This window comes from Taeniopygia guttata, chromosome 1, assembly GCF_048771995.1.
Source record: "Taeniopygia guttata chromosome 1, bTaeGut7.mat, whole genome shotgun sequence".
In the NCBI taxonomy this organism is placed as follows: Eukaryota; Metazoa; Chordata; class Aves; order Passeriformes; family Estrildidae; genus Taeniopygia; species Taeniopygia guttata.
The window spans coordinates 30,170,620-30,194,985 of NC_133024.1; the positions used below are offsets into that span (position 1 = coordinate 30,170,620).

The window sequence follows — 24,366 nt, forward strand, 5'->3', positions numbered from 1 at the left end:
GACATACCTGGGCTTGTTTCCCAAATCCTAGCTCAATCTCCTGCTCCCAATTTGAAGGAAATCAAACATCTCCTGCTCTTCTAGCCACCTCCATGACTAGTGCCATGTCCAGCCCCATACAGAGAGCCCGACAGAAATGGAGGCTTTCTGCTCATGCTCTGCTGTTAGCCCTTCTTTCCTTTGCTACAGCCTTTCCTCTTCCATTGCCTCTGTCCTGCCCCAAAAGAGACCCAGCTCCAGCCTGCCAGGAACCCTCCCCCTCCCCCCCAGCACTGGCCTTCTGCCCGGACTTGGAGCTGCTAGTTCCAGCTCCTCCTTGCTGCCTCTCCCTGTTTCCAGATGGGCCCTGGCCCCCAGCCCTTATCTCCTCCAGCCCCTGGGCTGTTTGCAGAGGAGAGTATAAAGGGGCAGACTGGGAGAGCAGAGAGGGAGTAAAAGCAGCACTGGACCACACTGAGTGTCTGCTTGACTCACCACGTCCTGCTGTGTACCATGGGGATGAACGGGCTGCTTATCAAATCAAGCATCTTCCTCCTCCTCTTCTTCCTTCCAGGAGACACCTCACCCATCACAGAGCCGTAAGCAATGCTGGGGGGTCTCTGGGCAGGCAGGAGACCTTGGCTGGATTCCTGTATCTATTTTTGTTTCCCTTGTCTTCTATCTAACTTCTTTTATCCAGGAATAAAGATACCAGGGCTGGGTAAAGTGCCTTCTACAAACAGGAACTCTAGTGCTTGAGAGAGATGCAAAACCAGCCGTGAAACTGAGATATCAGTAAAACTTCAGCGGATTGACAGGATTTCAACAAAGTTTTATGCACAAAAGTAGTTCTTTTGAAAGACAACTTTTCATAAATGTTTCTGGCATGAGGTCTTCTTAAGAGACAAACTATTTTGAAAGGACAATGAAAAGTTTAATTTTGGGTTGACTGTCCTGCTCCCAGGTTGAAATGCCCAGGAGCTGGGAATGGCTTTTTAAAAACGATACTGAGAAGAAAAGGAACAAATATCTCATCTGGCATTCTTGGAAAGTGCTTTATTTTTTAATTTACATTTTTCAGCTCAGCCAAAGGAATGAAAATTCCCTTCTCACCCAGGGTAATGTGACACTGTAAGACTGTGACATCCAGATTTGTGAGGGTATATTGTCCTGCCTCCTTTCTTCCCCCAGTTTTGCCCCGTTGGTATGTGAAGGGCATTTGTGTTGTGTGCATGTGTGTACATGTGTGGTAGGAGCAGCACATGAAGGGTCCTGACATCCAAAAGACTTTGTCCTTTGGCTTTTTGGCAATGCCTCCTCCTCCCCTGCAAAGCACAGAGTACCTCACCCATCACAGAGCCCATCACAAGGGGTGCAGGGAAATTTCATAGCAAGGCTGTGCTGTAGTGCTTTCATCAAATGGAGGGGATAGACAGTGGAGGGGCCAGAGCTTGATCCTTGCAGACCAACTATTGGACAAAAAAGTGCCAGAGCTTCTGCTACTGCTGAAGGGAATGCCTTGCCTTACTGCTGAGGTGTTGAGGGCTCTTCTCCCATCTGTTCGCTGCTCTGAGTATGCCCACTGGAGGCCAGTCCTCTTCCACAAAAATGGGAGCACGGTTAGCAGTGCTGGGCACTGGCGCACCACCAGCAAGTTGCTACCCTGGGAAGGAAGGAGGCTGCTCAGGGCTGAGCAGGGATCCCCTGTTAAGCTGAGACAGAAGGTCTTGCTTCCCTGAAAACCTAAAACTTGTTTGTTTTTGCTTAAGATCTGGCACCACGCTGTGGCAGTTTTGAATCTCTGCGAGGAATGAGAGTAATGCTACAGACGCTTCACAGTGTGTAGTCAATGGAATTTATTCACTGGGTACTGGCCTTTGTGTGGCTCCTGAATGCTTCTAACAGTGTCTAGCAAAGGTGACAATTGAATTCCCCCCACCTCTATTCAGGATCCCAGGAAGAAGTGCTGCTGCTATGCCAGAACCTAGAAAAACATATCCTTTCCACATGTTTGTGTGGAGGATTTCCTCTGTATTTTGCATTTGAGACTGATCTCTCTGCTTTCCCCTTCTCCTACAGACATGCTGGAAATCTTGTTATATGCTTAGAAAATGCACCCTTCTCCCTGTGCAGAGAAAGCTATAGTCATCTGATTGGTAATTTTGTTCTTTATAGACAGCTCTGTACCTGTTCCTGCTCCTCTGACCTATCATTCTCCCTTGTTCCTAGGCAGTATCTGGTGCTGGTGCCCTATCTGATACACACAGATTCTCAAGAGAAAGTCTGCGTTCAGCTGACCCACCTGAATGAGTCTGTGACGCTGAGTGCCACACTCGAGTACCTGTGGGGGAACGAAAGCTTGATTGATGACGTGGTGTCAGAGGAAGACGTGTTCACCTGCATCCCTTTCTCTGTGAGTATTTCATCCTTGTGGGATGATCCTTTGTGCTAGGCATAAAATGTAAAGGCACTGAGAAGTAATGACCAGAGTAACACTATGTAGATATTCACTTACCTCTTGGTTAAAGTTGTGTTCTGTCCATCCTCAACACCCTCTTACTGCTGAGATCTTAGTGTCCTAAATGACTGTGAGATGCTGAATCCTAGAAAGCCACCCCCTTTCTAGGACAGGAGAAGAAAGTGGGTTTAGTATATTGACACTGCTGATGGCTGTTTGGTGAAATGGTTTTCCATATCATCCTTCTACATCCTCAATCTGTCACTTCAGTACCTTCAAATTGTAGGAGAGCTTTTGGACTTCAGATACTTTTCACCTGGTGTATACTGAATTAATGCAAGAAAATAGAGCTGTGATTGCCTGTATCTGAAAAAACCTAGCAAAGCAAGTAATTTATAATTTAATATTGAAAGCCCCAGGGACTATAATGAGTTGTAGGCAACTAGGAAAACCTGATCATTTATCTCAGTGCTTTGATTATGTCTTTAGCCTGAAGAGTGAAGAATTGGTCTTCAGGACACTGAAAAGGTTTGGCATTTTTTCTTGGTTTGTCAGATGTAGGCTGAAGAATTACTTGGTCAATTGTGAAAGAGAAGTATAGATGTCTGGCATGTCTGGTGGAAAAAGAAATGTTCTGCGAGGACTAAGAGCATAACCTGAAATAGAAGGCAGACTCTTCCATTCTGCTTGTGAATGTTAAAAGGAAAAGGATGGAAAGGTTTGGTCAGGGCAGTAAGAATTTTTAAAAATTGGGTGCTAGAGCTAGGAGTTCCTTTGTTGCTCAAGCCTTCCACAATCACTGCACAGCAGGAGGAATAGGTAGGAATACGGGACAAATAAAAATCAGTGTCTTGTTCCTAATTATAGTTCCTCTCACCTCTGTATTGGGTCCATCACAATTATATTACATTTCTTATTTCATAAAGGCTAGTTCAGTTCAGGAAGGCTTTAAAGGTGGTCTGTTACATAATTTCCTTCTTATTTTCCAGCTTCCAAAACCAAGAGTCCCGTTACACTTCGTGTTTCTCACTGTGATGGTGAAGGGGGCCACGCTGCAGTTCAGCAACCGCAAATTATTGACGGTCCGGAACTCTGAGAGCTTGGTCTTCGTCCAGACAGACAAACCCATCTACAAGCCCGGACAGACAGGTACCAGGAGAGGGGTGGACATTTGAATTTGAAACAAACATTTGTACTAAAACTGTTGGATCATGCTGGCCAGATATTGGTTACTCTCAGTGGGGGTCAGAACTGCAACCTCATGGCTGAGACCTATGTTTTATTGCTCCAAAAAGGGAAAATTTGAAGACTCTTTAGGTGCATGCACATATATGGGCACCTGCACACTCTCTCACTCTCACTGTGGGCTCTGTTGATTGTGGGCCATGCAGTTAGGAGGTCTGCATTAAAACCAGAGAAAGACTGGATATTTATCCTATAGAGAACAGTGCCAAAACTCAGACTAAGTAATGAAATAGCTTCCAAAGCAGCAGCTGATTTTGCTCAATGAAGACAGAAATAATTATGTAAGCTATTTATTTCTTCTGGGCCAGTGATCTCCTAAATTTGGCCTGGATAAAAACAAATGTCCTAAAAGACGTACTGAATTCTCTCTCCACTTAGAGCAAACACAAACCTGCAGCCAAGTGCTGAAGTAATTTGCTTGCATTCATCCTTCCTAGGAAGTCAGTCTACTTATAAGAAAATTAGAAGACCGATGTGAATTTTGGCATAAAAATGCCTCATTGCAAAGTAGACAAAGGCAACTTAAATTTAACTTTGGTCCCACTCAATGAGATTCTGATGCCTGTGATCAGTAAGATGTTCACACTGCCATGGATTTGCTCTTAACATCCTCTTTTTCATGTAACCATAGTAGATGGGTAACCTTCTAGCATGACCTAGCATTCTAGTAAATGGAATTTCCTTAGAAGAGAACAGCCCTTTTGTCTGTTATACCATTTGTTTTTGCAACTGACTTTTTCTGGTTACTGATTGCACTGTGGAACCTCACTGTCTTTCTCCATCAGTCCTGTTCAGAATTGTTTCTCTGGATGAAGAGTTCCAACCTGTGAATGAAATGGTAAGCATGATACTTGTTTTTCAACTGATTTGGCCTTAAGTCAAATGTGAGTAAAGAGAGGAAAAATAGTCTCTGTTGGGGAGAGCTCTCAGTACACTGAGATAACTGTGAAAATTCTGGGTCACCTCGGATCTTTTTAACAGGATCTGTTGTCAAATTTCTGCACAAAGCTGCCTTCTGCATTCTTGGAAAGGTTAGACAAACTGCAAATGGACAGTGCTGATATAAACAGTGAGCAATCTGCCATTACCACAGTGTGCACCTGTTCTTATTAGCACTGCAGATCATCCAGAGTTAGTAATTTTGGCTGTCTTTTGTACCTGAGACAAAGGATTGTCCCCGTCTTCTCACTCCAAAATGCTATGATGATCCATACCAGCAAGTTTTTTCCTTACCTCATTGGATGATTAGCTTTTACCCTGAAATGTAGTTGTAGCCCTAATCATTTGATTGTGCTGCTTCCACTCTAAACATGCTTCTTCCTTTTTTCTTTTTCTAGATTCCACTGGTGTATATTGAGGTATGTACAAACATTTAATTCAAACTATTGCACCTCAACCTGGGCTGAGTAAACAGTTGCCTCAACGTAATTCTTGTTTAGTTTTTGCACTAAGCTGGTCCATTATGTTACTTCGACTATACAGAATTTTAACTCATATGGTAGCTACCATGTACCTGGGCCCAGGTTACAGCTCCTCTGTCATCTTGCTGTATACTTCCCCCAAAACTCTGCTATTGCCCTCCACTCCTGGCCTGCAGCCTCCAGAAACACAGAGGCTGTTCCTCCCTGCACTGCTTTTGCTAGATCTCATTGCAGACTCCCATTGTTCTCACAATCTCCTTGTGGCCACATTATCTGTAGGACCCAAAGAAAAATCGTCTGTACCAGTGGACAAATGCAGAGTTAGAGATGGGATTTATACAGCTGTTCTTCAACCTCACCTCTGAACCTATCCAAGGGACCTACACTGTGGTGGCACAGAAGGCCTCTGGGAAGAAAGTTCAGCATTCTTTCTCTGTGGAGGAGTATGGTAACTGTCACTGCAATTTTAAGTTCCTAACAGCTAGTCCCATGGGACATTTAATCTTAATTGAACAGTGCAGCAGATCTGATCAGGATGTCCAGCATCTCTGGAAATTTGTTTCTGTGTCCTTTCCTTCCCAAGAATCATCTCTTTAGGAGAAGACTGAAGGACTTGGGTGACCAATCTCCACTCCTCCCTAAGCACCAGACCATGGAATGCAGCTCTTCAGAGCGCCCACCTCAGCAAGGCTCCTATCAGGAGGAGCAATGTGCTTGGATCAGTCTGTGCTGACAGCCACAATCCTTACCTCCTTTCTGAGGTGCTTTTAGGCCACAGCCTCATCTCCAGTTGGCTGCATACCTGTCAAATGTCACACCATAAGTCTGGGTCTAGGCTGGTAAAACAGAGAGATAAATCAGTAGGAGCTTCCCACAAACTAAGACTGTACCTTGTGTGATATTGTAGTGCCTTAACCTCCCTTTGGTGCTCTCACGTCTATAGCACTTCCATCTGCTTGGCTGGAAAAATGGCATCCCAGTACACACCAGAGCATGATAACAACCAGCATATCTTTCCATCCCAGCAAGTCAGCTGAAGCCCTTGTTACATGGTCTGGCATGACCTGGCTCATGCAGCAGAGAGGTATCCTGGAAGATGAGTCTTGAAGTGCTTTGATCTCCTCCAGTTGCAAAACTATGCTCTGTTCTGTGCCCTGAATCCCCTCCTAGTTCTCCTAAGACAGTCACCATCCACTTCCCCTCCTGCAACTGGGTGTGGATGGAATGTCACCCTGTGCTGTGTCACTGGAGAAGCCAGGGTGTCTTCCTGTTTTGAACATTGATAAGATCTGCATGCTCTGAAAATGCAGAGACCAGGCTGCAGTCTGTGTGTTTGTGGGAAACTTCTACTGATTTATCGCTCTGTTTTACTGTATCTTACTGCTGTGGGACTGATAACCCATGTGTTACCTATGAAGCTGCTGTATTTGAATTGCTGGCGTAATAATCTTGTCTTCTTACCTGGCACAATGCTTGGCTTAGGGGTTTTCAACAATTTCAGTGGGATGTGCAGGTGATAGAAGCCTCTAAAACCTGACTGTTTAGATGTAAAAGATTTTTAGGTAATTTGTAAGAACAGCCTCTGAGCACCTTCATGTGTCATTCTGATGCTATTCCCTACCACATAGACTGTTTTCCTTTGGTTTTGCTGCAGTGCTGCCAAAATTTGAAGTGACAGTGAAAATGCCCAAGGTGATCAGCATTCTTGATGAGGAGCTGAAGGTGACAGTTTGTGGACTGTGAGTGTCATTCTTTCAAGTTCTCTTTGGTTTCGGTGTTTTCTTGAGTTGCTGATGAAAGTTCAGTTGGGAGGCTGAGAGATGAGACATTATTATATTTCTCAATCCTTTTGGGGTCCCAGGACCAAGCAGACTGTATCTGCTATTAGACAAAAGACAGCAGTTACTGTTTGATACACATTGTGTGTAACATATAGAAACATATTTTTGATCTGGTTTTTTTTGGGTTTTTTTTTTTTTTTGAGAGTGTTTCTTGCATATTTTTTGAGTCGTTGAGGATTTCTCACCAGCTATGGTGCTAGTAATGAGGTCTTTAGTTCAGTTTACCCAGGAATGATGTTTTAGCTGTATCTTCTCTAGTTATTGTGGAGAGGAAATCCTAACGGATACAGCTTCCCTCTTTCCTTTGGGCTACCTCACTGGATTCTGCCTTGCAGTGTTCCATACACCCTGTAGGGAGAGCCAAGGCTTGGGCTGAAGAGTGAGAGTAAAGACCCAGAGCTCATACATACATACATACATACATACATACATGCATACATACATACATGCAAACATAAACCAGTTCTGTCACAATTGGGTGGTTGGGTAGATGCAACATGTTGCAACATGTTTTCCAGGATGAGGGGGACTTGGGACAAAATCAGCATTAGCATATGGTACCAGATTCCTTTCTGCCTCTTATTTCCTATCATGACCCTGTATATCCTGGAGGAAGCTCTAGGGAAGACAGCTGGCATCAAAGGGGATGAGCCTGTAATTTTTCTACATCCCTCTTACATTCCTAATGTCTCTGTTTCCCTTTCAATCCTCCCTGCTTGTAGATACACATTTGGGAAGCCTGTTCCCGGCCTTGTGAACTTCCGTGTCTGCCGGAACTATGAACATGCAGGCGTTACCTGTTATGGTGAAGAGGCTAGAGCAGTCTGTGAGGAGTTCTCTGGACAGGTGAGACAGGATTACCCTGGTGGGAAGGGTGATTGGAGAAAGTGTTATTGAGCATGCCTTGTAGGCACAGGCTTGCTCTGAGTTCAAACTTAGTGTCAAAGTGTGGTGAGGCAATGGCACAGGTTGCCCAGGGAAGCTGAGGATGCCCCATTCCTGGACACGTTCAAGGCCAGGCTGGATGGGGTTTTGGGCAACCTGGTCTATTGGGAGATGGCCCTTCCTATGGCAGGGGTGTTGGAACTTAGATGACCTTTAAGCCCCATTCAAGCCAAAACCATCCTGTGACTGTTTCTGTGAAAATCCATGTATTTTAAGGAAGGCTGAAGGATGAGAGAAGATTGGGTGCAAGATGAAATGTGAAAGGTAAAAATAAGGGGGAAGGTCTGAGCAGTAAGAGCAGTGTGTGTAAAGGCTAGAATCTGATGGAGAATTAAGAGATGAAAGAAATAACAGAAAGGTCAGATGGAGTGTAGAGACTGTAAGAGCAAAGATAGAAAAGCCATGAGCAATGTGAGCAGAATTGGAGTTGGCTTACACTGCAGACAGTGTGTGGGGTCAGAAGCTGGTGTTAGAGGAAGGAAAGGAGCAGAAACCAGGAGAGAGGCTGATGCATTTTGAGCAAGAAGGAAAAAAATATGGGTTTAGCAGCAGTGGTTAAGACAGACAGAAAAAAACCCACTTTTTTCACCTTTTATTTGGCAAGAGCTAAACTGAAAGGTGTTTGGAGCACAGACAAGTGCAACAAAACTGGGTTAATTGACAAAAGTTGGTGTCATAGCATTTTTGGAAATATACCAAAAATATAGAAGAAAGCATACAGAAGATGTTTTTTGTGGTCCCTGGGCTCTGCTACAGCATGAGCCATATGAGTCTACAGCTACCTCTTCCACTACTGTTGTTACAAGTGTCAAAAAACCCCATAAATACTGTGGTGCTAACCTCTGTTCTAGGTATCTCTTCTGTGGAGACTGGCCTTGCACATGAGTTGCTGAAGAGAGGTGGCAAGCTTTGAAAATACTTTTCCATACACAGGCTTTGGTTTATGTATCACTTGTATGGCTTACACATTTTAAGTAAGCAGCTTTATTTTCTAACGAGCCTGATGCCTGACAAACATTTCTTATGTGGCACACATTGACTAATTCCCTATGCACTTGTACCAACTGTTGACAGCTCCAAGCTTCACAAACATACACAAAAATTGTCTAGTTTGCAAACTTTGTTTTTTCTATAATCTTGCTGGAATATCTCAATATGCTTTTTGCCAAGTTATTTATGTCTTTTTCTAGTTTTGATAAAAACAACAGAGGTACATTATCTGTGAGATTATGGGCTTCTCTTTCAGTTCAGAACAACACACAGTGATGGATACATTAAGTTGAATAAGCATTGTATAAATGAGAATATAATGGTTTTGTTTGTTTTCCTCCAACAGACAGATATCTATGGCTGCATGTCTGAAGTGGTAAAGACCAAATTATTCCAGCTGAAGAGAAGTGGATATGGGAATAAGCTCCATGTAGAGGCTAAGATTAAAGAGGAGGATACAGGTATGGATCATCTGGATGAAAGAGCCATGTAATGGGCTCAGGAGAAACCAGCAGAGGGGCCTGCCCAGTAGGAATGAGGGATAGAAGCAGACTGTTGCTCTTCTGGAATCTTAGCATTTTCCTGTCTCTAGTCCAGGACCATCAAGAAAAAGTTTGTCCAGCAAAGGAAGGTTGGCATAGAGTAAAAGGAATTCTGGTCAGGCAGAGGCAAATTAGTTCTTCATGCTTCTTTCTGCAGGAGTGGAATTGACTGGAACAAGCTTCTCTGAGATCACAACCACCATTAGCAGAGTCATATTTGAGCTTTCAGATACTTACTACAAGCGAGGAGTCCCCTTCTTTGGGCAGGTAGGGAAACCATGAGAATGAAATGGCATGAGTGCCAAGCAATGATGTTACTGAACCTTCTGGTTAGATGTATGCCCCAACTCTGCAGGGATGCTGGACCTCAGTGCTGCTAATCCCTGTGGGTCTCCTTTCCTCTGAAGGCTCTCAAACTCGGGAACAGCAGCTGAAAGCACAGCCTTCATTCTGTCCTTGTGCTTCTGCCTCTCCAGGCCACTAAAATTCTCCTCCTACAGTCACCTGCTTAATTGGAGGCCCTAGGTGTGTGAGTGCATGTCATTCTCTCTGACCCAGAGGCACAGATAAGAAGGAGGCATAGAAAACGTATTCAGAAAGTTTGCAGCTGTCTCTGAAAGAGATACATGTAAAGTGCTGTTGAGGCTTCCTTGTCTGATATGGGCTCAACATCTTTACCTTGGTGTTTTACCAGTCTTGTTCAGGTGGCAGCCATCCCTCTCCTTCTAAACTGAACTGGTTTTGCTCCTCCAGGTGAAACTCGTGGATGGGTCTAATGCTCCAATTGCCAATGAAACTGTGAGAATTTCTCTTCAAGAAGGAGAGGAACAGAGCTATACAACAAATGAAGAGGGCATTGCAGAGTTTGCCCTAAACACTTCCTCACTGGCCTTTGAAAATGTTGGAATTAGGGTAAGTCCTTTGGGCAGAGAAGATACAGATAATGAAGCCCCCACAGGGCTGGAGGGGAAGCTCTAAAATTTCAACTGTATATGCAAAAGTAGTTTATTGTTCTTTATTGTTTGTGTGAACCTTGACACCAGTTTGGTGGAAAGTCATACAGCAGACTGAGGTTCTAGGTCACAATTGCACTTATCTTGTAAGTATTTGATTTCTGCTTGGCAATTGCAATACAGGATTAGAAGGGACATCAAGAGATCATAATATTCCATTCTGCTCCAAGGGATCACCAACACTATCTAGTCAAGGGTGGGTCTATCTCCCATCTGCACACCTCAGAGCTTAATTTAGCATTTCAAGTTTCTAAGTACAGCTCCTGGCTTTTTTGTTTTTGTTTTTGTTTTTTTTTTTTTTTTTGGGGGGGGGTGTTGGCTTTTTTTGGTTTGTTCATTTGTTTTTGCTTTATTCTGGTTTGTTGTGGAATTTGTTTGTCTGGGACAAACAGGTGCTGCTGAACATCTTTTTGTTAGTGGGAAATGCCATTGGTTGTGTAATACGCATATTTTGTAATATCACATCCTGGAGCACAGGAGAATATTTGTGTCTAGAATTATATTTGCTCTAGTCTCTACAATTCCCTTGTCACAGACTAAAACCATTAAACATTTTCCAGAAGTTACTACTAGATAACTGAAGTTTTCCGATTTTTGCAGAATAAAGAAAAGGCAAGAATTCCCAAGTAATGAGAAAGATAAAGAAAAAAGGGCATGTGAGGCACACCAAATGCTGAAGCACCCTTCTAAATGTGAAAGATCTTCTCCTTGCTCTCATTTTTAGGAGGATCCAAACTCTCTTCTAAACTTCTACTCTGTTTAAGTTTTGAAATATTAGTTGGAGATTGTCCTTCTTTTCTATAGCATTTGTAGCTTGATATTGGCACTGGTAATATTTGAACTGAACAGCATTATCCCTTATTCAGTCCCAATGCTAAGGAAAGAAATGGAACTTGGCTTTTCTCCCCTTTAGACTAACTTGAATATTAAAGAGGGCAAGGCATTAGTTTAAAAAGCCCTTAAAGTGACAGTGATAGTAAAGAAAAATCTGGTATGATTCAGCTTGTTTGACACAAATTCCAGCTTCTGTGGGAATGAGATCATTCCCAATGATTTGCTAAAGATACCACCATCCTGTCTTGCACTTTCCAAACTCATGTGTTGGAATTTGTTTTTCTTAATTTTTTTAAATTATTTTGTAGACATTCAAAAAATATTAAAGCTTTAATATTAGGCAATGAATTTTGGTCTCCAGTTTGGCCACCTCTGTTTGAGGATCTATGTATGTATTTTCTCCTTTTCCAGGCAGTTCATAAAAGGAACACCTTCTGCTATGAACATTCCTGGGTTGTTCCATCTTATGGAGAACGTTATCTCCAACTAAAGCGCTTTTACTCTCCAAGTAATAGCTTCCTCAAAATTGAGCCCAAGTCCAAGCCACTAAGCTGTGGGTCCTCCACAGAGATCCGTGTGCATTATATCCTTACTCCAGTGGCTATAGGAGACCAGAAGAAAATCACCTTTTACTACCTGGTAAGTTTGCACCTGCCATACAGTGAGGTTGTCACTGGCAATTATAGGGGGATTAGAAATAAAAAGCTGTGGTTTGTGGCAGCAGTCTTTAAACACTTTCTCATCATCCTTCACATGTTCTTTAGAAACAAAAAGGACAGTCTGAGTTGGGAGTAAAAAAGTAAGGATGTCCCTGTACCCTCTGGGTGAGCACCAGAACTTTGCTACAGGGAGGCAGAGAGCTGGGTGTGAGCAGTAGATATAGAGCTCAGTTGCTCTCTTTGCAGGGTCACTAACTTTCAGGTTTGGCTAATGCAAAACCACAATCACAACAAAGTTTCTCCTTCCATTCAGGTGATGGCCAAAGGAAACATTAAGCAAGGAGGCACTCACATTTTGGATTTGGACCAGGAAAGTGGTGAGTTCCTCTCCCCCACCAAACTTTCACTTTTATGGGGGGCTAAGCAACTGTGGCAGACAGACATACATTCTGCTTCCATGTAAATGCAGGGATTGATATCTGCATTCCTCTAACATCGGAAAAGTTTGACCTTTATTTTCTCTGCTTTTAGGCTTTTCACAGATTTGCTCTAATCCCCTGTGCCACTATCTTTCTCCTGACATTGCACTTTCTGGGGCTCCAGTGCTTCTCAGAGATATATTTGATAGTCTGTTTTTAGAAGCTGAAGCAAAATTCAGCATACTTATGCACTGGAAAACAGGCCTTTTCAGTCAGACAGGGAGACTTACACATTACTGTGAACAACAATTCATCCCACTTGGATGCCTGGAATTTCATAATGGCTAGGATAAATTTCAGCATAAAGTCAAACCTAGAATTTTGGCTGCTCCAAGAGAAAGATTTTTGCACCTTAACTTTTTGCTATTGTTCTGTTTGCTAGACAATGGTGTCTTCTCAATACAGCTGAATGTACAAGCTGATGTTGCTCCAGTGGCCCAAGTGCTTGTCTACACCACAGTCTCCAGCAAGGAGGTGATTGCTGATTCAGCCAAGTTCTACACAGAATTATGTTTCAACAATAAGGTACGTGTTCACTTCCTGAGGGAGCAGCCACCAGACTGCAGTGTGTTCAAGCTCACTTATTTAGATTCAGCCTGGTTAAGCTAATTTCTTTGTATACGCTAACGCTGGACAAGCAACATATCAATTTTGTAGGTAGCTTCACTGCTTACTGGTTTGTGCTGGGAAAAAAGTGTTAACGGGATAAACTGATAAAACCCCGTTTTGTGACTGGACAAAGCTGCTGATCCTGCAGATGGTCCTGGGTACAGTGACTGGTACTTGTTCAAGGACATGCTTCACTGTCTGATCACATCTAGCCCCTATGTGGGATTGCCTCATCACACTCACAATGACCACAAAACCCACAACCACCTTAAACATTTTATGAGCAATTGTGATGCTTGAAGTTGCCAAGAACTCTTGGTGCTGATTCCCCTGGCACTGCTGGAAGGGAGCAGTAGCCCAGAGGAAGCGTAGAGGGAAGTGTTCATGTGTATGGGGACCTTGTCAAGTTAGAACAGAATGCTGATCAACTGGAAGGAAAAGTCCTGTGACAGTAGGGCATCTGTGACATAGCTTTTCCTGTGGTTACAGGTGGACTTAAGCTTCTCCCCTTCGGAAGGTCTGCCTTCCTCAGATGCTCACTTGCAGTTCCGAGCCTCCCCAAACTCCCTCTGTGCTGTACGTGCTGTGGACAAGAGTGTGCTCCTCATGAAGCCAGAAGCTGACCTGTCACCCACCTCTGTAAGTTCTTGCTCTCTGGAACAAGTTGGAGCCTGCTCAGAGCAAGAGCAGCCAGTGCTGGAGTGGAAAGAGGGAACAGTCCTTCTTGGCAGAGCTGACACAGGAAGCGCCCCTGTGCTGCTTCTCATCTTCCTCCAGTGGGCAAAAAGATGAGAACTGGGCAGCAGTTGTTTCTTAGGGGTTTTGTGTGATTTTAGGGATGGCAATTAGAAAGCCCTTTTAAGGGGCCTGCTTGTCTTGGCCAGAGCCAAACGCTGTTGTGTGTTTGATGATAATTTTTCAGTTATTCTCCTCGTGCATGGATTAATTTTCTTGGGGTAGCATCTGGAAGTGTCAAAGAGTTTATTTGACTTTTGCCAAGCAGAAAATGACAGTCCCTGTGTAGGGACAAGATATTACAGATGGTTTGACCAATGTAATTTTTTACATATTTGAGCCATAATAACCAGAGTAACATGCAGAGCATAAAAAAAAGAGGCAGTATCTGATCCCTTTTTTGATCCCAAATTTTGATCCCTTTTTTGATTCCCGAACTCTTATTGCTCTCAGCACAGGCAGGACCGTGGCAATGTGGATATATGAGCTGGTGATGTGACTGGTGCTTGCATCCAACTCCCTCAGCTATGTTTCATAGCAATGGACACTAAAATGCCAAATGCTCTCTGTCTTTCTGCCAAGGTGTATGACTTACTTCCAGTGAAGGAATTCCATGGCTATGCCTATGATTTGAATGCACCCTTGGAGGAGCCCTTGTGGAATTGCATGACTGTGGAGCCAATAGTTCGGGATGGGATCACCTATGTTCCAGTAATGGGGGTGAATGAAGAGGACACTTACAGCATCCTAAAGGTACAGCCCCCCTGGCCTGGCTAGGGAAGTGGAGTGGGAGAATGTTTGAGAATGCTTAAGCTTTCTGTGGCATCATGAACCTTAACAAGGGAGGGGTTTCTGCATCTGAATGATCTGACAATTCTTTTTATCCAGAGGCATATTCAGTGAGGGTCATAAGCTTTACTTGTCTTGTCAAATATGCTTCACGCTTGGCAGAAAAGGGATCAGTCTCAACATTTTCTTACAGGAAAAGGTTTGAGGTTGACTTGAAGTGAGGTTCTAATTGGAGGTAGATGGTCCCATGCCATTATAGTTGCCTCGAATAAATCAGTATGTTCTTGAGCTGCATTGTAACCACAGATATTTTATTCCAGAGGGAAAGCTTTATATTGACTTCCTGGCTAGTCCTGACTCCTAGGCTGAAACTGGACTGGAACCAGTGTCCTAGAAAAAGAGGAGATATATCCTTTGGTCTCTCTGAGCCACTCAGGCACTCAGACCCAAGGACTGGGGGATCATCTCAAGGTCCAATCCATACACAGTAACAACTTCTCCATTTTGAAGCAGTAAAGTGCCAGTCAAGTCTGCTGGGTAAACCTGAACAGGATTCAGAAATAAAAAAATGTTTGGTTTTTCTCCCATAGGAAATGGGTTTAAAGGTTTTCACAAATACCAATGTGAAGAAGCCTTGGATTTGTGGCCCGAGTAATCACATGTATGCAGGCCATCCATCGGCTCGCATGGGAGCACCCGCAGCCATGGCTGCACCACCCATGTATGCAATGAGGTCAAGCGGTAAGGGAACTCAGTTTTGTTATTGCTTCTGTTCTCAACAGAGATCCTGTTTGTATTTTGGGATGAATACTTAAACAAGAGCTGGGGTTGTGAATTGGAGCCTTGGAAGCAGTACTGAGCTGATGGGTTCGCAGATTTCAGCTTCTGAATGGGTTGTGTAGGTCTACAGACAAGCTTTGGTAACTCCACATTAGAAATCAGCAGAACCAGACAGTGTTCAAAGACTGGCAGAGCAAAGGATATTATCCTGCTGATAAATTCTCTGTTCATTAGGCTTTTACCAGTAGACTTCTCTTCCTAGATTATTGCTAACAGAGTCTCCAATACCATTTTCAAGCTGTTCTCATTGACTCAGCCAGTCTTATGTGTGGTCAAAACCATGAAGCAGGTGACAAATTTTTCAGTGATGAGTTGGTAGACTTTGTGAGCTTAGCATGGTAAGACATCTATGATAGAAGTCCAGTCTGAAATGGACCCATCCTATTATCCTATTTTTAAGAGCTATCTTAACTCTTATACTGCAACAGGGCAAGAGAATTGGCCCTGTTATCCTTCAGTCTCATATTAAGGAAAATATCTCAGAAATTTAAAGTTGTTCTAGCTCAATAGCTGATTCAGAGAGTTTTCCTTTGGCAGTAGAACCTGTGATTTTGTATGTGTCCAGTTTGAAAACAATTTCAGCTTCTGACAGAAGTTGCTAAGATGGAGGATAGATGCCTTTTAATTATTTTAAACTAAAATAAGCATCACTAAGAAGACTGAAATACCACAATAGAAAAACACAAGCAAGCCACCTGACACTTTTGTCTGGATGTGGTATAGTTCTAATAGCATCTTTTACCTGTCCCTGAGACCTTCCCAGGCTCTGGAGATCCCTGTTGCGCAGTTAGCATGAATACTTGTTGGCTACTCAATTGTTGTCCAAATGCAGAAATTCAATTAGCCAAAGTAAAGATGATGAAAATTAGTATTTCCTTAAGAGCTTTTCTTCTTTTTCTGCTTGGATGCATTTCTCTTTCTGTTTGTGAAAGCCAAGCAAACCAAGTCCCACCCATCCCATCTTTGTTTTCCAACTATTGAAAAGTAAAGTAAAACAAAATGTTTAACAAATTTCATCCCAAGCACAGAATATTTCATTGGGAATAAATTTTGTATGTGAAAATTTTGTTTTAGTTGAAATAGCTCTTTTTACCCTTCCCATATTCCAGCTGCATGTTTTTATTTTGAGTATTTTCAGCCTAGTTCTTGAGGGGGCCATAGCTTTGACAGTAAGTTGGCACTCTGAGTCACAGTGACCCTACAAAAAGCAGTTAAACAGAGGTATGTTCCATTTCTGGCTGGCCTGATTAGGATGGAGAACATCACATGAAGGCTGCACCTGAAAGAGAAAAGGCTGCTTGCATAGAAGGTCCTAAATAGGTTTTTGCTCTAAATACTTGGGTTTTTTTAAGCTTATAAAGTGCTGGCTTCCAAACTTTGAGGTCTGCTGGATGCCAGCAGAAAATAATGGAAGGTTAGCTCTTGTTGCCAATAAGCCCTGACCCTGAAACTCCACTGCTGCTGGTACCATACCTCACTATATCCACAAGCATCTGATTCTGATTGACACTTTCTCAGACTGAAGCATGATGCTGATATAGGTTTTGCTTGTTTGGAATTCTTTTTCATCTCACCACATTCAGAAGGTCTGTCAGAGAGAAGTTCTAACCAGTTAAGGACTCCTGAAGAGGTGACAGAGACAGTCCGAAAGTATTTCCCAGAAACCTGGATTTGGAGTTTAGTACCTATAAGGTGAGTACCTTGGTCTACCTCATTCCTGTTTTATAAAACTGAGTTTATAAGATGAAAACACGAATCCCAGAGTGTTTGTCCGTCATTGTTTGCAGAGACTATTTGGCAATCCTCTGAGATGAAATTACTTTCAGCCATTGTTAGGTTTGTCCAAAGAGTGGACTGGAAGATGTAGAGTGGTCCTACAGTAGCAAATGTAGTGTGCCCCATCATTCACACAGCAAGCACTGTTCAGTCAGGTCAAAAGGGGTGCAGGTAGTCACCAAAATGCTGTAACATTTATCCTTCTGTCCTTGCTGTTTGTCCCTCACCAGCTCTGAGGGAAAAGCTGATCTAGAAGTGACCATCCCTGACACCATCACTGAGTGGAAAGCCAATGCATTCTGCACTTCAGCAGACACGGGCTTTGGCCTGTCCCCGACAGTGTCCCTCAGAGCCTTCCAGCCCTTCTTTGTCGAGCTCACCATGCCCTACTCTGTGGTGCGTGGGGAGTCCTTCACGCTGAAAGCCACCGTTTTCAACTACCTGCCTGCCTGCATCAGGGTAAGGGAGGTTTAAATCATTCTCTGTAGCTGTGTACCTTCTTGTGCACCCCTTGCCTTTACCTACTCTTCTTACCCTATCTCTCAGTAGCCCTAGGCCCTTTGCCCCAGACTTTTTATTTCTCCTATACACTCCAAATGCAGAACCCACAACTCCAGTTCCCTCCTCCTTTGCTACTGAAGAAATAGCTGTTTCTATGGCTTCCTAGCTCAGTTTCTCATGATCACCCTTTTTTAATTGCACCTCTGTCTACAACTGGCAGGTCAGTGTGACTCTGGCTCAGTCTACTCATTTCCTGGCTACTCTGGTGGAAAAGGAGAAAGAATCTCATTGTCTCTGTGAGAATGTGAGGAAAACCGTGGCTTGGCTGGTGACTCCCAAATCTCTAGGTAAAGGTCTCATGGGGGTGCTGAAAACTGCGGGAAGGATTTCTTTGTGCTGTTCTTCCTATTCAGTACTGGATAGTAGAGCAACATATATTCCTGGGAAGCACGCCAGTTGAGTGTGTCTGATCTGGGAGGCAAAGACTGAGGGATTCAGAGATCCAAGTGTGTGTCTGACATCACATGCAGTACCATCAAGCCTTATAGCCCTTGGACAGCATTTCCTGAGGCCAGAGATAGTGCTGACCAGCAGAGATGTTCTGCCAGCTTCATTCCTCCCACAGATTAGATGTCTTCCCCATGGGATCTTCACACTTTATTTTCATTCTTGGTGCGGTAGCAGCTGTGGTGTGCGTGGAGGGCTGAACAGCAGTGGGGCCGGTCACACTCAGCACTGTGGTGTCCTAGGTCCTGTGAAAGAGTCTCCAAAATAGAGTCACCTTTCAATGACAGTACAGCTCGTGTAGAAAGCTTGGTTTTTGTGGGAAAGAAGCAGGGCCCAGCTGTGACAGAAATCTCCATCCATGAGCCGGCAAGGTGAAACTCCTGAAAGTAGCAGTGAATCCCGTTGCCCAGCTCTGCCTGGCAGGGCTGGCTGACCCCTGTTTCCTCCAGGGCAGGTGGAGTTCTCAGTGACCACTGAGGCCCTACAGAACCAGCAGCCCTGTGGGAACTACATTGTGGAGACCCCCGAGAAAGGGCGGAAGGACACGGTCATCAGACAGCTGCTGGTGGAGGTATGTGGGCCGTGGGAAGGGAGGACTGAGCTTTCCTGTGGGCTTAAGCTTACACAGTGGTACAACTGGATGGATAATCTCATCTAGCTCCCTTTCTTGTTAAAGGTTGGACCAGATGATCTTTTGAGATGGCTTCTCACCTGGTCTGTCTATGATTTTATGGCATTGCTGTGAAGCATGGCAATATGATGGTTTTACATCATCTTTGTACTTCAACAGGGCTGCATAAAGACTTCAGCTTAATAATGTGCCTTGTGTCTCCTGGTGGAACTAACTTTCCCTGTCTTCTGCTGTAACAGGACTCCTACTGTAATCCATCCTTCCCTTTAGCTCCCATCTATCACCTGCTATTTCAATACACTGTCTTTGCAGCCTCTCCCCTTCTGACACACCCCCAGTAATGGCACACCCATGTGTCAGTCAGCACATGCTGCCTCTCTGCTTCAGAGTGGCCAAGCAAACTGCCTCTTAAGCTGAGTGTTTTGCAATTAGTTTGGTAACAAAGACTGGCACCAGGATGAAGGTGAGGGATTCACAAGCACCTATGGGAATTTGATGACTGTAGGGGAATCCCCTTAAACCTACACGTGAAAACATGTTGAAATTTTACAGCTTACCAATTTCCTGTAGCAGGAATCGTTGCTGATGTGTTGTGGAACTGAAGGAAATACTATGTGGTAGTATTAGATAGCCTTTATAGGAAATTGTTATATGAAACTTTATAGGAAATAGTTTATATACTGAAGGTGGTAATGTGGCAGTTGCATTCTATATTCTGAGCTTTCCTCTGTATCATAAAACCCCCTAATATTTGCCCACCACATGCCATCAGTAGTGTCACCAGATACTACAGTGTACTACATCCTCCCTTTCTATTGTTTACATACACAATTTTTTTTCACTCAAGCATCTGCAGCATTACAATAAATAGCACAGCAGACTTCTTTTCAGCACAGCCCTCTGTAATGCTGCAGTTCCTTTGTCACAAGGATGTTAGGTGACTCTCATTAACAATTATTGGAATTGCAGGTCATCCATTTGATGGTCCTGCAGTGTTCTCCTCTCTTTTTCCTGTCCTTTCTCCACATAAAACACCAGTCATTTAGGACCACATTTCTTTTATTTGCTTAAATTATTTCAGAGCTCTGTATTTCAGGGAATGCTTGTGACTGCCTCTCCTTCTTCAGTTCCCTCACTTTTCTTTTTACATATCCCTCTGTTCTTGTGAGAATTCCTGTCTCACTAATTTCTCACCTCTGTTGTTTTCCATCCAAGCCTGAAGGAGTTGAAAAGGAAACGACCCAGAATTCTGTGCTCTGTGTAAAAGGTAAAGCCCACTTTTTGCACACTCTCTATTTGTTCCTGTGTGGTTTGATGGGTGGGATGTGGAGGCCTTCCTCTATAATATTCCATGTAGTCTGACATTTTTGGGTAGTCAAAACACACCCCATTGGTAGGGATTTTGAGACATAAGACAGAAGAAAGTCCTAAAGACTTGACCATCCTGCCTAAGCATCAGGGTATGAGCTAGGACAGATTAAGCATGGATGTTTGCATCCCTGCTCTCTTTAATTTCTGGCACTGGAGTTACAAGTCCTCTTGTTTTCTTGCACACTCAGGAGGAAGTTGTAGACACGTGATCTGCAGTACCTAGAAGTGGCTGGGAGTGGTTTCATGCAGAGATTGTGTTACAGCCAGGGAAATATGAAATAACTGAAATCAGGGCATTTCTAATAGGAAGAGTTCCTCTTGTTACGCTGAGACCCCCTCCCCTTCCATTAGCCATTTCTTGGAACTGCTCTGAAACTGTCTGGGCCTTGTTTCTTTCTCAGGAGTCCCTGTGAAAGAAGAGTTTTCCCTGTTGCTGCCTGAAGATGTGGTACAAGACTCAAGCAGAGCGTATTTCTCAGTGCTGGGTGAGTCAACAGGCTGACATGTGCTGTTTCTGACTCCTTGTGTGGACATCCTACCTCACAGCTTTTTCTCTTGGCTTCTAGCACAGCTCATTCCTGTCTTTAATCTCTTCTGTCCTGAGCACTTTCCCTTCTGTTTGTGCTATTCCTTTTCCCTTTCTGCAAGCCTTTTTTCTCAGTCTTCTCACAATGCCCTAACCTTTCTCTCATTTCCCTTTTTTCTCTTTCTCTGCTGCTCTATGTTTTGTTCCAGGATCTTTATCAAGCCATATTATCTTTCCTTCTTCTCTGATATCTCCTGCATCTGTCATTCAGTAGCTTCCTCTGATTCTGATAGCCCACCCTAAATATTGTTTGCATCCCTCTGGTATCTCCTGCTCCTCAGGTGACATCATGGGCACTGCCATGCAGAACCTGCACCAGCTCCTCCAGATGCCCTTTGGCTGTGGGGAGCAGAATATGGTCCTGTTTGCACCCAACATCTACGTCCTGGACTATCTGAACAAGACAGGGCAGCTGAGTGAGGAGATCAAATCCAAGGCCACTGGATACTTAGTGAGCGGTGAGCTGAGACATGGATTTTCCTTCTGCTTTGGCTTTTTTCTAGATCCTGCCTGGGGTGGGTCTGCCAAATGCTGGCCAGAGAGGTCTTCTCTCATACACAGATGGTCTCTGCTGTATGCTTGAGGGGGACCCTTTGCTGCTTTTTTCTTTATTATTTTGTGTTGCTTAAGCATTACTGTACCTGATCATTGCAAGCACTTTTCTCGTGGGGTGGCAATGCAGTACAGCGTTGTCACTGCTACAGTGACTCATTCATTGTCATTTATAGGTCCTGCCATCCTTCTGAAGAAAGGCAGGTGTTGCTTTTCCTTGTTCATGGAGTTGGAGATGTACCAGCACTTCATATTGGTTAGATGAGGACTGACCTATGCCTCTCTCATTTGCTTTTGCTGATGGAGCTATTTTTCCATTTCCCCATCCCTCAGCAGACTCTTTCTTTTATCTGAATCTTGCCTTATCTTTCTATTGCAGGTTACCAGAGGCAGCTGAACTACAAGCACCAAGATGGCTCCTACAGTACCTTTGGACAACGTTATGGCCAGCCAGGGAATACCTGGTGAGATTTCAATGCCACCTATGTCTCTCCAATATGCTTCTCTTTCTCACCCACACACTTATGATAAATACTGCCTGACAGTAAATAGGAAATGATGTTGCACACCAGCAGGCTTTCCAGAAACAGTGTGGTCCCTATGCTGCCTCCTTCTTAATAAATAGGCTACATCAGCCAGTTTATGGCTGAAGGGCTTCCTCCCACCAGCAGCTCTGAGGACCATTACAGACAAAAAGGAAATAGAGACAAATTGGGGAAGACGGGAGCAGGGATTTAACACCCTGACTAAAGAAGGCTCAAAAGTTGCAGTGACAGTTCTTCTAGACTAACATCTGCTGAGAAGTCTGCTGGAAAACATGGTTCCATATGGAAACATATGAGGAAACACAAGTGGAAAGGTTGATAATCCAAGAGCAGTGCTGAATGTATTTTTTTTCATGTGTTTGTATGCTACTAAGCAAAGACAGGCTGGAGGAGCATGTGTGTTGCCGTTTTGACTTATTCAAAAGTTTTGACTTGCTCCTGTAAATCATTGTCATGTGTTTTCAATTTTAAGTAAGGATAATAATGGAAGAACTCATCACCCTCAGTTTGCTTTTAATTTCTGAAATGGTAATTGGCTTTTGACAGCATGTTGTCTTCTTACCGCATGCCAGCTGCTTTTCCATAGCTGCTTACAACAGCTCTTAACAAAAACTATTTTAACATGTTCTGCTTTACTTTAAAATTCTATGGGAGTTCTGGGAAACCCAGGAAGCATTAGTTTATATTTTAAGAGTTCTACCAGCAGACCATGAGCTCACAGGAATTTAATTATTCTTCCTTGTAATTTTGAGTACTTCTGTACTTATGCATATTTACCTAATTGGCATGCAATTACTGATATTTTTCAAAGAGCTTTTTTCAAAGACAGATCAACAATCATTGTCCTTCAAACTGTAGCCTCAACACAATGAGATCACAGGGTTTTTTGAGCCAAATGAGAGACAAAAATGAGAGACCAAAATCCAAGTGGAATGCAATTTTTTGACAGAATTTTTTGAGGTCAGGATGTAATATACATATGATCTGACTAATTGGCCCACAGTTTCCCAGCCCTTTTGCATGTTTCCAGATAGATGAAGTGCACATGGGCCCTCTCAACTGAAATGGGCAACAGGCCTGCTCAGGCCCTTTCTTTTTCTCCCTTTCAGGCTCACAGCCTTTGTCCTCAAGTCCTTTGCCCAGGCCCGGCATCACATCTTCATAGAGGAGAAGCACATCCAGGATGCTTTGCATTGGCTGTCTTACAAACAGAAGGAGAATGGCTGTTTCCAGAGTTCTGGGACACTCCTGAACAATGCCATGAAGGTAACAAGTCTGCTGGGTTGTTTCTTGTGACGCTAGAACTTAGCCACGAGTCAGATGAGCTTCTTGAGGCCAGTTGAGCTTTTTGAGCACATAGGGAGATGGGATATTCCCATACCAATGGCAAACACTGGGGAGGGAGCCATGCACCCTTCTGCACTTGTTGGTGATACCTTCACATCAGCTGCAAGAGGAAGGAGGCAAGCTAAAGGACTGCAATGCAAAATAGTGCATTGCTCCTACTGGAGTGGGAGAAAAAACTGAAGATATGAAGGTGGGTGGGGTCAGCATCTACCTTTGTGTTTCCCTGCAGGGTGGAGTGGACAACGAGGCCACGCTGACAGCCTACATCACTATCGCGTTGCTGGAGATTCCACTGCCTGTGACTGTATGTATCTGCATCCTAACTTGAGCCAGTTCTGCTGTGTCAGTCAGCACAGCATTGACCAGAATTTGCTCCAGATTGGAAAAACAACTTGGTTGTTGAACCCTGTGATATAAGAACTGTCATATTTGTTATATCTGGGAGACATTGAACCCTACTTGCTTCTAGACCTCCTTCCAGCAGTCCCCTCCTGAAAGTTCAGTAGGATGATGTGATTTCAGTAAGGCAAAAGCCTTGTTTCTCCTCACCCTTCTAATCACTGGATTTCTCTCCTTCCAGCACTCAGTGGTGCGGAATGCTCTGTTCTGCCTGGAAACAGCAGCAAATCAGAAAGAAAACCATGTGTACACCAAGGCACTGCTGGCATACGCCTTTGCCCTGGCAGGGAACAGGGAGAAGAGGAAGGCATTGCTTGACTCACTTGAAAAGGAAGCCGTGAGAAAGGGTGAGTGTTTCTGGTGAGCCTTACACCTTCCCTCGTTAGAATGGCTTTTGTTGGTGGGGCAGAGGCTGCAGGCCCTGGCCTCTGTGGGTAGGGAGAGGTGGAGGGAGAGGAAAGCCTTGTACAAAGGGATTACTTTTCTGAGAAGTCCCTCTCAGGGCCCAGTCCTTCTTCTCTGCTCCCAGGGAGCTCACCAGGAAGCACCAGGCACCATCCCTTGATGCTGAGCTCCTGGGTGGCTCTGCTCCCACCTCTCCTCAGCCAGCTCCTCTCGCCACGCCAGGCACTGCTTAGCAAAGGCTTAGCAATGCCCAGGGACATTCCTTTCACTCCCAGGGTGTGGGCTCAACACAGAACAAAGGTGACCTTGCACAGCACAAGGCATGTCAGTCAGAGAAGAGATGGGTGTGCTGAGAGAGAAAATGAGC

At 44.0% G+C, this 24,366-nt stretch overlaps 1 protein-coding gene across 2 annotated transcripts in view; it reads left to right on the forward strand.

Annotated features, from left to right (window-relative positions):
- Positions 1 to 315: 315 nt before the first annotated feature.
- The window catches only part of A2M (alpha-2-macroglobulin), a 29,460-nt gene continuing 5,409 nt past the window's right edge, over positions 316 to 24,366 (forward strand). Inside the window, exons 1-28 of one of the 2 annotated variants that reach the window (XM_030268194.4) lie at positions 316 to 578; positions 2,209 to 2,392; positions 3,427 to 3,586; positions 4,468 to 4,520; positions 5,020 to 5,040; positions 5,383 to 5,551; positions 6,758 to 6,842; positions 7,667 to 7,790; positions 9,226 to 9,340; positions 9,579 to 9,688; positions 10,175 to 10,333; positions 11,680 to 11,907; positions 12,241 to 12,304; positions 12,789 to 12,931; positions 13,505 to 13,654; positions 14,333 to 14,503; positions 15,130 to 15,280; positions 16,963 to 17,071; positions 17,386 to 17,614; positions 17,877 to 18,003; positions 18,613 to 18,734; positions 20,010 to 20,061; positions 20,567 to 20,650; positions 21,033 to 21,209; positions 21,683 to 21,767; positions 22,958 to 23,114; positions 23,425 to 23,499; positions 23,776 to 23,941. In XM_030268194.4, coding sequence (XP_030124054.4) covers positions 493 to 578; positions 2,209 to 2,392; positions 3,427 to 3,586; positions 4,468 to 4,520; positions 5,020 to 5,040; positions 5,383 to 5,551; positions 6,758 to 6,842; positions 7,667 to 7,790; positions 9,226 to 9,340; positions 9,579 to 9,688; positions 10,175 to 10,333; positions 11,680 to 11,907; positions 12,241 to 12,304; positions 12,789 to 12,931; positions 13,505 to 13,654; positions 14,333 to 14,503; positions 15,130 to 15,280; positions 16,963 to 17,071; positions 17,386 to 17,614; positions 17,877 to 18,003; positions 18,613 to 18,734; positions 20,010 to 20,061; positions 20,567 to 20,650; positions 21,033 to 21,209; positions 21,683 to 21,767; positions 22,958 to 23,114; positions 23,425 to 23,499; positions 23,776 to 23,941 — 3,556 coding nt within the window. In that variant the 5' untranslated portion in view covers positions 316 to 492. The remainder of the gene's footprint in view (positions 579 to 2,208; positions 2,393 to 3,426; positions 3,587 to 4,467; positions 4,521 to 5,019; positions 5,041 to 5,382; positions 5,552 to 6,757; positions 6,843 to 7,666; positions 7,791 to 9,225; positions 9,341 to 9,578; positions 9,689 to 10,174; positions 10,334 to 11,679; positions 11,908 to 12,240; positions 12,305 to 12,788; positions 12,932 to 13,504; positions 13,655 to 14,332; positions 14,504 to 15,129; positions 15,281 to 16,962; positions 17,072 to 17,385; positions 17,615 to 17,876; positions 18,004 to 18,612; positions 18,735 to 20,009; positions 20,062 to 20,566; positions 20,651 to 21,032; positions 21,210 to 21,682; positions 21,768 to 22,957; positions 23,115 to 23,424; positions 23,500 to 23,775; positions 23,942 to 24,366) is intronic. The other variant, XM_072926405.1, reaches the window with a different exon arrangement.